General features: G+C 50.2%; 1 protein-coding gene across 1 annotated transcript; it reads right to left on the minus strand.

The window, feature by feature from the left end:
• Positions 1 to 435: 435 nt before the first annotated feature.
• On the minus strand, positions 436 to 14,704 carry CHCHD4 (coiled-coil-helix-coiled-coil-helix domain containing 4). Its single transcript, XM_008697828.2, has 3 exons — positions 14,484 to 14,704; positions 7,464 to 7,562; positions 436 to 1,562 (listed from the first exon to the last, which is right to left on the minus strand). The coding sequence occupies exons 1-3, from the start codon at positions 14,503 to 14,505 to the stop codon at positions 1,261 to 1,263; spliced, it is 423 nt and encodes a 140-aa protein (XP_008696050.2). The 5' UTR covers positions 14,506 to 14,704; the 3' UTR covers positions 436 to 1,260.
• Between the last annotated feature and the right edge of the window lie 124 nt (positions 14,705 to 14,828).

Below are 14,828 nucleotides of genomic sequence, written 5' to 3' on the forward strand. Positions count from 1 at the left end.
TACATCCTGGCCTGAAATTTGTCCTGCAGTTGCCTTGGGCTAGTTACTCAACCTGTGAGGGATTGCAGTTCCTTATCTTCAAGATGGGAAGAGCCTTCCCCGCTTCACAAATTAACTGTGGTGGTATCTGTACGAAGGATCTGCTCATTGACAAAAACAACTGGCTTGCTAGGAATTCAACAGAAAATTTTAACAGACTCAAACTGGTTTACCAGTACCTTCAAGGAGGAATTGCAGGGAAATTTTCATATTTCTATGTCCTTATATCAAAAGTATTTATAATTAGTAAAATATTTATAATTAGTAAAATTATATGTATATAATTATATATAAATATGTAATATATAAATTATATATATATTAAAATTATATATATTAATTAATTAAGATAAAAATATATATTTATAATTAGTAAAAACAAGGACATATTTGACATCAGGTAAAAATCAAGTTTTCCTTTAATCGATTCTTTAATTCACACTGTTTCTTCTCTTGGCCGCTACTTTGGTAACAATTAGGTCCCCACCTCTCAAAAACACTGCATCTGAACAGGCTGACACAGAGCCAGTGTGAACACAGGCCCCAAACCAGGGCTTTTGGAATAACAAGAACAGCAAAACCAGCCTTTCTCTTCACTCAGAAAGGGATTTTGAATCAGAGGGTCTAAAGCTCCAGTTTCCAAACACAGAAAACCTGGAGCTCAACGTAAAAATGGAAACCAAAATGCATCAGAAATGAAACATAGTACCTCCTCATATACTCAAGGTCAAGATGGTTCTTGAGAAATAAGTATCTGATCGGCTGGCCTCTTGTGTTAGGAATGGCCCCATCCAGCATTTTTAAAGGAAGCTGTTTTTGTTTCTATTTCATTTCCCAAAGGGGTATAAAAATCTACTAAAAGGGATATAATCAATCAGAATAAATCAGCTCACTCACAAGACACTCCCAGATAATGATTTTTGGTTGCTGAGCACAGTCAGCACATTATTTCAAAGTGGCAAAATTCAGGGTAATCTGAGAAGAGAATTCAAAAGTGACAGCTACATTTGCTGATAGGTTTCTGTGAGACACACATTTTTTCCAGTGTATATGTCAAAGGACCAAGATCCCTGATCATCAAAATAAGTTATTTTGTACATTATAGTGCACAGAACACCAGAGGGAAAGACACTTTCTCAGAGAATGACCAAAAGGCATTTTGCAAAAGGTTCATATCACTCTGAAGCAGAAGGACTGGAGCCTAGTGCCTTGTGGCCTTCATTAGCTTGACCCCTCCTCTTCTTTGGTTGCAGCGGCCTCAGTGGCAGCTGTCTCTTCTAAACGTTCTGCTGGCTTCTTCTCTTCCTCTTCCTCCTCGTCCTCTTGGGGATAGAGGTCGGGATATTTCTGCATGCATTCCTGCATGGCCCGGAACTGGTCTACACAGTCTGACCCCTTGACATCCTCTGTGCTATAGTGGAAGCAGGAAAAGGCTGACTTGAACTGTTCCCCACAGGGGCCACTGGCCATTCCCCCAAGGCATGGGCAGTTCCAGTTAATGTCTCCATTTGGCAGGATCAATCCTAGAACAGGAAAATGGGCAAGCAAAATGTGAGACAGGCTCTTGAAGGTTTCTGAAAAAGCAAAACCAAGTCCAGTCCTCAAAAGATACTTGGGAGGTACAGAACAGTAGGCTCTGCTGCCTGGTAGGCCCTTGGCTGCGGACCTACCCCTCGATTTGGATTGGGTTCAAATGCCTGTGCAAGTAAATGCAGCCCCCCTTGCCTTGGCTGGAAAGAAGCCGCCAATGGCAACTTTCTCCATGCACTACCCTGACCTATAGTCTCAGCCGCCTTCCAGTGCGATGGCCGTGGCTGTGCTACAAGAGCTAACGCGGGAAACCGTTTAATCCAAAGAAGGAACCATCATTGGGTTGGTTAACAAGAAGCTTTTTCAAAGCCCCAACACTTTAAGAAGCTGAGGTATTGATCGCCTTTCTCTCTCTGCTCTGCTTCTGTTCAAATGATCAGGACCAGACCATCCCCTGCCTCCAAAAAAGGCACCTTGCCCCCTTAAGCCCCTCTGGCTCTGCAACTGCTCTCAGAAGCTCAGCTCAGTGTGAGGACTGGTAAAGAGGGGGCTGAGCCTTCTGCACTGGCGGGAAGATATCTAAGACATGTTGTATAAGGAAAAAGCCAGTGGCGTACAAGATGGTGCGGTTCTAGCCTTGTAACAGTGAAAAACCTAGAAGGACGTTACCCATGCTAACCCAACTGCTAAACAGCACCTGTGTTTCAGGGAGGGGTGCAACTACAGACTGACGGTTCAGCTGCAATATTCTACAGGCCCCTTACTTTTGAATTTTACACTTTTGAACCTTATTCACATCTAAATAGTATTTCCTGGTTTTCTAAAATGCTTTCAAGATGTTGGCTTCATTTCCAGCTTTGTAATAGACAGGGAAATAGGATTCATACAGAAGTTTCTTACATGAGTCTTCTACAAGACCGAGAGCACTCTGCAAGACTCTAGAATGCCCAGTGAAAGTACAGTTTTCCACTCTAACCAAGTACCCAGGCGTGGCACTCTCAGCGTCCAAAGTCCTAGGCCTAGGCTGAACCCCCCCTCTTCACTCTTGCTCAGGAAACTCCAATGATCAACAGATCTGCCGCTGCAATTCCTTACTTGTAAAATGGGCTAACAGTATAGACGTCAGTTCACACCCAGCAGGTAGTTCACCACTAGACCATCAACAGCTGCAGGGTACGCTCTCGAGTACCAGACTATCTGTGGGCAAACACATAGTCCTTTTGGCAAGCTTCTTCAGTACGTACTACAAATCCCAGTTTGCACAGATTTCTGTGATTCAGTGGGGTCTAAGTCAGGACTACAGCCAGGGTCCAAAGGATTCCTGGAGCCCAAGCTGTCTCCTCACCTCTCCCTCTCACCACCTCTCCCTCCGCAGGCCAGCATGGTGCTGGAAACGTACAGGTACACCTCAGATATACTGCAGGTTGGGTTCCAGACACCACAGTAACGCCAGTATCACGTAAAGCATGTCAAATTACTTTCCTGGTTTCCCGGTTCCTAGGAAGCTATGTTTGCACCACAGTGCATTCAGTGCACGATAGCATTACGTGTAAAAAACAACGTACATACATTCATTGAAAATACTGCTGCAGAACGCTAACCATCATCTGAGCTTTCAGCGAGTTGTAAATTTTTGCTGGTGGAGGTTCTTGCCTCGATGTGGATGGCTGCTGACTGATCAGGGTTGTGGTTGCGGCAATTGCTTAAAATAAGACAACGATGAAATTTGCTGCATTGACGGACTCTTCCTTTCACGAACAATTTCTCTTTAGCATGTAATACTGTTTGATAGTATTTTACCCCGAGCAGAACTTCTTTCAAATTGAAATCAGTCCTCTCAAACCTTGCCGCTGCTTTATGTCATATTCTAAGTCTTTTGTTGTCGTTTCAACAATCTTCACAGCATCTCCACCGGGTGTAGATTCCACCTCAAGGAACCACTTTCTTTGCTCATCAATCAGAAGCAACTTCTCGCCCAATAAAGTTTCTTTTTTTTTAAACTGAAGTATAATTAACATACAGTGCTGTATTAGTTTCAGGTGTACAACGTATAATTCTACACCGTTCTCAGTGCTCATCAAGGTAAGTGTACTCTTTTTTTTTTTAATCTTATTTATTTATTTGAGAGACAGCACAAGCCAGGGAAAGGGAGAAGCAGGCTCCCCCCGAGCAGGGAGCCTGACATGGGGCTCGAGCCCAGGACCCTGGGATCATGACCTGAGCTGAAAGCAGACGCTTAACCGACTGAGCCACCCAGGCGCCCCAAGATAAGTGTATTCTTAATCCCCTTCAGGTGTTTCACTCCGCCCCCAGCAACCATCAGTTAAAGCTTGATCAGGAGATCACAGCAGTTCGGTCACGTCTTCAGGCTCCACTTCTAATCCTAGTTCTCTTGCTATTTCCACCACATCTGCAGTTACTTCTGCCCCTGAAGTCTTGAACCCTCAAGGTCATCCACAAGGCTTGGAATCTGCTTCTTCCAAGTTCCTGTTCATGGTGATATTTTGACCTCTTCCCATGAATCACACATGCTCTTAATGGCATCTAGAATGGTAAACACTTTCCGGAAGGTTTTTACTTTACTTTGCCCAGATCCACCAGAGGAATCGCTATCTGTGACAGCTGCAGCCTTAGGAAATGTATTTCTTAAACGAAGGCTTGAAATCAAAGTGACTCCTTGATCCATGGAATGCAGATTGGATGTTGTGTTGGCAGGCATGAAAACAACAGTAATCTCATCGTGTATCTCCATCAGAGCTCTTGGGTGACCAGGTGCATTGTCAATGAGCAGTCCTATTTTAAAAGAATCTTCTTTTCTGAGCAGCGGGTCTCAACAGTGGACTTAAAATATTCAGTAAACTACACTGTAAGCAGCTGTGCTGTCCCCCAGGCTCTGCTGTTCCAGGCACAAAGCACAGGCACAGGAGATCCAGCACATTCTTCAGGGCCCGGGCATTTTCATCTAGTAAATGATGGCTTCCCCTTTAAGTCACCAGCTGCGTTAGGTCCTAACGAGACAGTCAGTCTGTCCTTTGAAACATTGAAGCCAGGCACTGACTTCTCTGTAGCTCTGAAAGTCCTGGATGGCATCTTCTTCCCCTAGAAGGCTGTTACATCTGCACTGAAAATCCCTTGTTTCATGCCGCCACCTTCACGAATGATCTCAGCGAGATCTCCTGGGTGACCCGCTGCGGCTTCGGTATCAGCGCTCGCTGCCTCACTTTGCGCTTTTATGTCACGGAGGCGACTTCTTGCCTTCACCCTCACGAACCACCTGTGCCAGCGTCACACTTCTCTTCTGCAGCTTGCTCACCTCTCTCCGCCTTCACAGAAGTGAAGAGAGTCGGGACCTTGCTCTCCTTTAGGCTCTGGCTAAGGGAATGTTGTGGCTGGTTCGATCTTCTCTCCAGAACACTACAGCCTTCTCCGTGTCAGCATTCAGGTCGTTACACTTTCTTACCACATGTGTTCACTGCAGTAGCTCTTTTCCTTTCCTTTGCATCCACAACTTGGCTAACTGTTCGGTGCAAGAGGCCTAGCTTTCACCCCATCTTGGCCCCTGAAAGGCCTTCCTCACTAAGCTCAGTGGCTTCTAACTTTTGATGTGACATGAGAGGCAGCACAACCTCCCCTTTCACTTGAACACTTAGAGGCCACTGTCGGGCTATCAACTGGCCTAATCTCAGTATTGTCGTGTCAGGGAATGGGGAGACCCGAGGTGAGGGAGAGAGACAAGGACGAGCCAGTCTGTGGAGCAGTCAGAACACACCCAACATTTACTGACTGAATTCCCCATCTCACATGGCTAACGGCACCCAAGACAGTTGCAATAGTAACACCAAAGATCACCAGTCACTGATCACCGTAACAAATTCAATAATACAAAAGGAGGAAATACTGCAAGAATTACCAAAATGTGACACAGAGACATGAAGAGAACAAATGCTATTGAAAAAACGGCACCAGCAGGCTTGCTTCAAGCAGGGTCGCCACAAACCTTCAATTTGTAAAAAGCGCAGTATCTGCAAAGCACGATAGAACGAGGCCTGTATACAAATGCTGCCCTCGGAAGGCTCGAGACCAGGCAGCCTGCACAGCCCATTTCCAAATGAAATCTTCATACAAACATTTTAAAATAACAGCCCAGGTTTACGGGAGTCTGTGCTCCCTTGTCGGGGAAGGCAGGCTACACTGCTCCCCCCAGAGGCGCTTACACAGACAGACATCGACATGCTAAAACTAAGCCCAGATGCAGCAGGTCTGGAACACACAACCAAAAGCCTGCGGTTCTAGTCCCTGCCACTAACTTCCTTGGCCAGTCCCCATCTCCTCCTGGGCTCTCAGTTTCCCCCCGGACCAGGTGATTTTTAAAAAGGCCCTCCTCCAGTCTTATTGAGAAAATTCCTTCTGCTACCCTTCTCATGGCTCTCTTAGCCGCTCCAAGTGCTACCTCAGCCACAGAGCTGGGGGCCTGGATGCAGGCGGCCGGCGTGAATCGGTGGCCTACCTAGTCTGCTGTGTGATTCTGCCACTGAGAGCTCAGAACCCAGGTCCCAGGGCTCTCTGTTGTATATGCTTCTCGGTAGAATCGTTCACTAGAAGGGGCTGCAAAGGCAAATACGTCTACAGTCCAAGCAGACCTATTATAGATGACAGAAGCAGGTAGGACAGAAAACAAGGGGGACGATAAGGCCTGGCAGGAACCGGAGGGGAACGCACGGGCTCAGCACAGACACAGTCGATTTTTAAAGCGCCATGAGGCAAACAGCACATGGCCCGATTTGTTCTGTAGGCCCCACAAAATGTGCTTAACTAATACGGACCTCGAGAGGCAGAGCGCTGGAATTGACAGGCGACTTACTTCTCTTTGCCAGAGTGCTGATTCAAGATTGCTCCCACAGCTGCCTTCTCGTAGAACACCTGTGCCTCCCACCATTCCCAGCGGGGCGCTCGACACGCACGCTCGGCTCGACTTTACTTGCCCCCCAGGAGCCGTAAGATGTCCTCCCTGAGAACACGCGCTTCGGTGAGCACCTGCAAAATTCTAACCGGGGGCCGACGCTCCACGGGCTGCGGCTGCAAGCTCTTTCGTTCACTTTACCACCAGTCAGCACTGGAAGGGTTGCTAATTATCATCACAGATGTCAGAAATGGCTTTAGATTGGTCGAGTACTGTTTACGATACGGACTGTTTATAAATCCTGCACGCACGCTGGTCAGCCTTACACGCCCGGGGAAGTTCCAGTGAGCCCAGCAGCCTAAAGCCTTTGGAATGGCATCCTAGGCCCCAAAGACCGCTGACCATTGATAAGTGGTATGCAACAGTTCTGACTAGGTGAGCTGGATCCTGCTGCTGGAAACGGTCCCTCCGTCTCGAGTGAGCTTTTTGTGCGGGGTCCTCGCCGGAACACTGACGAAGAGACCTCACAGAACAAGGTGTAGGACTCTCCCGTGCCTGCTTGCTAATGGTCTGTAGATGTGGCAGAATTCCGTCTGGTATCCTGACCGACCAGGAGGATCCCTGTCCCCTTAACCTGCCTGCCATGCTGGATCCATGACCACCCCCCAACCTCGGCCTAAAACTTCATCATCGGGAAGCATCCAACCAGCTTCAGTCCATGTAAAACCTCAGAAGAAAAAGAGGCAGAAGACTTCAGTTCAGGAGAAACTTAGGTTCTGGCCTAAAAGCCAGGGGGGTGCAACAGCAGGAGGGCTGGAAAGCACTTAGCCAGCCCCTCACACCTTTGAGAAAGCTAAGCTCACTGTCCTTGGAGACAGTGCGTGGCTGGGAAGGACACCTGAGAACCCCACCTTGGCCAGGACGAAATGGGAAAACAACGTGGACATTCTCCCCAGGAGGGTCTGTGGATCCCTGGGAGGCCCGCGGCACTTACCGTGCTCCTCGTACGGATCGTTGGGGTCATCAGCCACCAGCTCTGCATTGCTTGGAGTTTCATGGTCCTCTTTGGTCACAAATATGATTCGATCCTTCCCTAGTTTGGAGAATAGAGGATGAAACATTTCACTCAAGAGCAGCCAAACAGCCCCAACCCCAAAGCAGCCGCACAAACCAAGTTTTAAGACTGTCCTATGCAAAACCCCAAAGCAAGGTGACCATCAAACTGCCCTTCCTGGGCTGCATCACGGAGTCTGCGTGACGGTCGAGCAGCCACTTTGACTGAGTGCTTGCAACTGGAACAAAAACTCCACCAAGGTCAAGGGTAAGGAAGAAGATGCCTTACCCTCCAGGTAGGAGACAAGAGGTCTGATCCCATGAAATGCAGCTGTTTAGTCCCCAGATTTGCTGGTAACACAATGGTGCAACAACTTCTTTCTTCTTAATTCTTCTGCCCCCAAGAAAGGGGCAGTCCTGTCTCAGAACTCCCATGGCGCTCGGACTGTCCCCATTATGTCCCGTCAACCTATGAAGGCCTCATCAATCTGCCGCCGTCTCCCCTCCTCCCCAGGCCCGGCAAGGTGCTGCAAGCTGTCAGCCTTCAGACAACTCTAGTGGAATAACGAAGACTCACTAGGGCCTCAGAGTGCCTGCCTCTGGGTACCCCGCCCCCCTCCACTAGGGCTAGAGTGCATGTGGGCAGGGAAGGGGCGCAAGGGACAGGAAAAAGGCAGACAGGAAAAGACTTGCTTCTAGCCCTGTAAGGGTTTACCCATAGCATTAAGAATGCAGACAGGTCTGAGGAGACTGAGAACTTTGACAAGAGGAGACAGCAGTGATGTGGGTGCCCGGCCAGCAGCCCACCACAGCCCACTTGGCTGATGGAGCCACTGAAGTGTGTCTGAGAAGATGCCCTGTGCGAAAATATCCCGGTCACCTGCCTCTTAAAGGCTGGGGACATGGGTCGTCTGAGAGTGCCCACAATCAAGATTTCCTCTGGCCTCCTGGCCTCTAATCGTGGCCAGAAAGAAGGGGTCGTGATGGTGGGGAACACTGTGGCAGTTCCCCACGGCCCCTGAGTCCTGGGGCGACTTCCCAAAGTGTGGAATGACGGGGGAGGACACAAAGTGCCGACGTTATCAACTTCTGTGCCAATCTGCAGTTTGTTATTCTTTAGAACAATCACCCAACCTAAACATCATAGGCTGAGCAGCAGGGTCAGGACGGAGGCTCTGCAAGGACCAGCAGCATCAGGAAGCCAGCTCTTGAGGTGAATGTCGGTCAGGCCAGAGCCCCCGGCCCTATGTGCCTGGCTGCCAGAGGGTCCTGAGCCTCCAGACTGGTGGGGGCCAAATGCACGCTGTGTGGGAAGCTTCTCACGGGAGGCTGCGTAGCCACGGGAACGGGAATCAGGGTTGACAACCGGGGTGGGTGAGACCCGCGGCTTTTTATAAAACAGCAAACCAAGCCCAGAATGGTTACTCAAAGTCCACCGGCTGGAAATGGCGAGGCAGGCACCTCTGCTATCCGACACCCTCCCGGCTCTCTCCCCTACACCTTCCCGCTGCCCACACTAGCTCACCTTCCTAGCACCTGTGGCCCGCAGCTAACCACACAGCAGGTGTCTGTCTGATATTCCCGTTGTGGCTGCGAGCACTTTGTCTTCGGCAAGCCCCACGCTGCATGTCATCAGTTTCCCCTGCAGTCCCTGGAGAGCAGACTGAGGCCGGCCCCTCTCTGGGTCCTGTGTGTCAGCTAGCTCCTGCCATCCCATCACCACCCTGAGAGGAGCAGGAGGAGCCCCGTTCTACAGCGGTGGGCCTAGGGCTCCGGGAAGCGATGTACCTGAGCTCTCAGCGGGCTGGGATTTGACCCCAGCTCTGTGTCTCCAAAGGCCATGCTGTGGGGATCCTTTACCCAGACCCCCACTGCCCCACCCCCAAGACACACAAGCATAAAAACAGCAGCTAACACTGGGTACTTAGCATGACTCAGACGCGGTCCTGAGAGCTTTGTGTGCCTGGGGCAGGAATGTTTTGTACAATAAGCCCCAAGAAGCTGAGAACCAAGAGAATGTTTGCTGAGTGAATGAACAGGCGCTTTCTTCGAAGCTACTGGGTACCAACCTGGAGAAGGGCAAGGACAAACTCAACAACCCTACTGACTCCCCGTTCTCACCCAGGAGATGTGGGACAATGGGACCTCATCTGGAAGGGGATGGGAAGTGCCTGGCATTTAAGAAGACTCCTCCAGGTCCCATCCAAACTGGCCCTAGGACAGGGCCTTCATCAGTGGCCTGGGGGCAGAGGCTGGGCCTGTGGAAGTGTGGCTCTCTGGGAGCTGCTGGCATTTTCTCTGATTATTTCAGTTGGTTTCCCTTTATATTTAGGGAAGTTCAGTCACAGGCTTGTTAAGAGAAACCAAGGAAAAGGGTTTGGGCCCACACTGAGCTGGAGTATTTAGGGAAGAGGCTTAAAGTACGGGGGCTAAAAGCAGAGCAACAGCTCCAGAGAAGACAGTTCAGGGGACAGAGGGAAGGCACCCTTCTCATGCGTCCACAGGGTGTCCCACATGGGGTAACAAACAGTAAGGACAGCCGACCCTTGCACACTCAGGGACCGGACCTCCAGCCCACCCATGGTCCTGCCGTCCCGTGACCACCTCCTTCGTGCTTGTCAAACTAGCTCTCCTTCCATGCGCTGAACTGCAGTCCTGTCCCTGACCATGACCCCAGGTTGGGTTCCTCAATTCCTCTATCCGGCCAAGGCCACACAGCTGGTAAGTGTAAGAGAAGAAGCTAGGGCCCATCTGCCTGCTGTTGGCACCAAAGCACCATGCAGCCCCTCTGGGTCCTTGACTGAGGTTTGGTGCCCTCATTGGCACCCACGTTCTATCATTACATGAACAAAAACAGCTTCATCTGGACCATCCTTCGGATTCCAAGAGCCTTGAGAGCAAAGTCCTGGATCTCGCTGCTCCTTGCCTCTTCCACCAGTCTTTTACTCAGTGGATGTTTACTTACACATTTTAAATCGAAGTGAAGTTTATCGGTACCTTTAGTTGATTACGGTGGCTTCACCTAAGTCTTAGAGGCTTCACGGACAGAAATGAAGTGGGTGGGGGGGGAACAGTCTCGCTGAGCTGTCTCGCAAAGAAAGTAAGGACTCCGAGCCTCCCTGAGTGGCACTTTTCCTACCCTGGATGGGTGTCTTGGTCCGTTTAAGCAGCTATAACAAATACCACCACCAAGGGAGTTCATAAACAACAGAAAGTTATTGCTCAGTGCTAGAGGCTTCAAGTGTAAGATCAAGACCCCAGCACCGTCACCTTCTGGTGAGGGCCCCTTCCTGGGTCACAGCAGCTGCCTTCTCGTTACGTCCTCACAGGGTGAAAGGGGCTAGAGATCCCTCCGGAGCCTCTTTTATAAGGGCATTCATCCCATACGTGAAAGCTCCACCCTCATTCCCTAAGCACCTTCCAAAGGCCCCATCTACTAATACTATCACCCTTACAGGTTCAGATTTCAACCTATGAAATTGGGGGGGCACATTCACACCATAAAACTGGGGAAGAAGATCCCCTGGGTGATCTGACTGTGGTTTCTAAGCAGGGATGTGTATCTTTGCATCCCGAATCCAGGTATCCAGATGGAGGTCCTTTTGTTGCATGGACAAATAACAGTAAGGGCTAGAAACTATCTGTAGAAAGAACAGAAGCACAGCTCTGAGGCTGAGATAGAAGCCCAGCTGCGGGAGGTCTGGTTCAGTGGCATCGATATTACAGAGTTTAAGGCCTGGGGTTCAAATCTGAGCAGAAGCACGTAACAGCTATGATCTCAGGCAACTTCTTGTGGCCTCAGGAAACAGATCCCCCAGCAGCTCAGCCTCTCTTCCTCCCGTGGTCAGGCCAAGAATCACGAGACTTTGCTTAAACGAAAGAGGTGAAATGAGTTTTTGCTCTCACCTGAAATCCCGCTTGAAAGACAGTAATTTTTTAAGTGGCATTAAATGACAAGGACAAAAGGTCCAAGAAAAGAAACAATGACAAGCTAGAGAGGTCAGTCAAGTTTGGGAAGTGGGCAAGCTGAGATCAGAGTGCTTTCTGACTTAACAGAAAGCTGAACCCAAAGTCACAACGAGGGGAAGTCAGCTAGAAGAAAATCCATCCTCACCCCAGGACCCTGGTAAAGGTCAGGAATCAGGGGCCCTAGGGTTCTGAAAGCAGGACTTAAGGGTGAAGCTGAGAACAGAAAGCCTGATTGAATAGGTGGATACTGAGACACCCCAATTCAGTATTTTTACTCTCTGTACAGCGATCCTTGACTGCTTTCTCTCAACCTCCATCATCAAATCTGGTTGGCTCTACCTTCAAATACAGCCAGAAAGATCTGCATCTCTCAGCGCCAAGACCCCATCTCCCACCGCTCACTCCTTCCATTCCCACACCTTGTTGCCTTTACTAGACACACTGGGGACACACCTACCTCTAGGCCTGGGCCCAGGCTGTCCTCACTTCTGGGACACCCTCCAGATACGCCCACAGCCACCCTCTCCCTGCCTTCATACGTCCTGCTCAGATGCCGCCTTCTCCGACCACTCCCCGTCTCCCTTGGCCCGCCTTTTCTCTGAAGCACTTTTCTTCACCTAACATGGGATTATATATGTGCTTACCCCGTTTCCCCCACTGAAATATCAGCTCTTCTGGGGCAAGGATTTGTCTATTCCGCTCATTGCAGTATCCCCAGAGCCTAGAACAGTGTCCAGAACATGGTGGGTAATCAATATTTGTTGAACAAATGAAAGGAGAAACCAAACTGAAGACCTCAGCAGAGAGCAGGCAGACAGAATGGTTCTTACCATTAAGTAGATTACAACAAAACAAAACAAAACAACCTTGGATGGGTGGTCTCATTTCCCCCAGAAAGGGGAATAGGAACACGCACGAGATCCTTACATGTCAAAATCTTCAGCTGATCCACCCCAGGTGGAGCGCCCATCTCTTCCCCAACGCCATGAAGCAGATGATGTCACCTGCGCTCACGAGCACCTGCTCAGGGGCTGGTACACCACAGGTGCTCAATAAATGTTTGTTGAGGAACTGAAGAAGGCAGACAGCAACAGAAAAGACGATACTAAAGAAGGGATCGATGTGGCACTGATACAGAAAAGTGTGGATGGTCTAAGGCCAGGGAGAGAGGCTGAGTCCATGCTGTGGAACACCCTGGATGCCAAAACTTTTCACCTGAAAGCTGGGTGGTGAGGGGGCCCCTGAAGTAAATTTGCTAGGCAAGGGACTCACTCATAACTGAGAATGATGGGAAGAGCTGGTGGACAGATGTACCAGGCAAAGGAACAACCAAGACGCCCGTGGAGCTCAGCAGTGAAGGGGTAGCTAGAAATTGGGCTGGAGCCAGATCACACAAGGGCTTGCGATTCTCATCCCCAAACTAAGAGAGAGATCTCTGACCCAGGAAAAGATAAAGATCCATGTTTTGGGTGGCAGACGGAAACCGCCTTTCCTTCCCAAAGAACCTGTGACTCCTAGATCCTCATGGGCAAGGAGAGGGCTTATTCATCTGGCACAGCCTCATTATACCTAAAAAGCTCGAATTATTTGCTAAATGAAGTAAATTAGAAACCCAGAGAAAGAAAATTAAAAACAAGAGACCTACTAACAAAGTGGTGAGGGCAGAGGACTTTTGTTCATGGCACAATTATTCATCAATAAAAAATAGTACTCAGGAGAGACATCAGTTGAGTATTACAACCTTATGACCCAGGAAAGGAGTGGTTCTAGAAGCAGAATGAGGTACTGGGGAAAAGCCTTGACATTTTAGATTGAGCTGCTCTCCTAAGTGGATGTATGACCTTGGGTAGGTCATCCCCTTCTCTGGTCTTCAGATTCTCTGAATTAAACTGAGGAAACCAGACTGACTATTCACCAAAGGATTTCTGGGTGAGTTCCAACTCTCTTTGTAGCTTTACACTCTCATGTGTCCACCATAATTGCCAAGAGAAGTTGCCTGTGAGTATCTGCTGAATGAATGAAGACCAACTTTTCATTTTACAAGATTGGAAACTGGGGCCTGGAAGGGTCAGGTGGCAGCTCAGAGACAAAAAGCCAGTTAGTGAGTGTGTGGGGAGGCCCTGGGACTCCAGCCAAGAGACTCCTGAGTTCTTCAGGAGAGGTAAGAACAGAATGAAGCAAAGAGGAGATAGGTGGAGGAGGTGGGCACTTTGTGGGAAAGGTGGGGGCGGGGGGGTTCCCAGCAGAGAGCTCCCCGGAATCCAGCGGGCACCAGACTGAATGATGCAGTCTCTGTGATCAGACTGCTGAAGCTCGAACCCCAGCTCCAGGACATCCTGGGTCAAGTGCCTGAGGCCAAGTCACCTCTGTGTCTTAGGGTCCACTCTAGTAAAAGGCAGATAATAGAGCCTCACTTATGATTATAAACATCGCTGCGAGATCAATGAGAAAAGCCATATAAAGACTCTTGAACAGTGCCTGGCACGTAGTAGGGGCCCAATAAATGTCCACGTGGGTGGCATTTTCACCTCTCCAGCACAGCCCCTAACCCGAGGGGCAACTTTTCGGGGCAGTTAAAAGGCGCGTACAAATGGAAACGCGTGGTGTAGGGTAAGAGCGATAGTAAAAACAATAAATTACCAATTACGAGCCAGAGGAAGCGTGCTCAGCACTTCCCGTGCCCCCTTGCCCTAGTTTATGAAATCTCCCACGTGCGGGTTGTTCTGAGGTACGGGTTCGAGTCTCCCAGTGACCTTGGACCAGCCTCGTTCCTCCCGGTCTCGGTTTTCTCATCTGCAAAACGGAGGTGGCGACCCCACCGCCCAGCCCTCCCAAGGCTCCCGAATAGGGTACCCCGGGCCGTCCCTCGAGCCGCCCGCGCCTGCAGTGGGGTCGCGGGGCGCCGGGGCCTGCGTGGCTGCGGGGGTGGCAAAACCGCTTGTCCCCTGCAGGCCCTCGTAGGCCGGTCTCCATGGTAGCCCGCCCTCCCTACCTTCCTGCCGGCAGTAGGCCATGGCTGCAGCTCCGGCACTCAGACCTCGCGGCGATAGCGGTGGTGGCGGCACAGGCGGCGGCGGGCTCACGCTGTGACCTCTTCTCAAGCAGGGCGGGCGGCTCCGAGGCCCATGCGGACCCGCCCCCTCCAGGCCTGCCCGCCGCGCGCCTGCCTCTGCGCCCTCCCAGCCCCAGCCTGGCTCCAGTCAGCCGGGAACTACATTTCCCAGAAAGCCGCGCGCTGCTCTGTGACTCCTCGAGGCAGGAGGAACTACATATCCCGGAATGACTTGCAGTGCGCAGGCGCATCAGTGAGGTACAGGGCGTGTTGCAACTTAGTGGC

The sequence above is a fragment of the Ursus maritimus genome, unplaced genomic scaffold (genome assembly GCF_017311325.1).
Source record: "Ursus maritimus isolate PB19 unplaced genomic scaffold, ASM1731132v1 scaffold_14, whole genome shotgun sequence".
NCBI classification, from domain to species: Eukaryota; Metazoa; Chordata; class Mammalia; order Carnivora; family Ursidae; genus Ursus; species Ursus maritimus.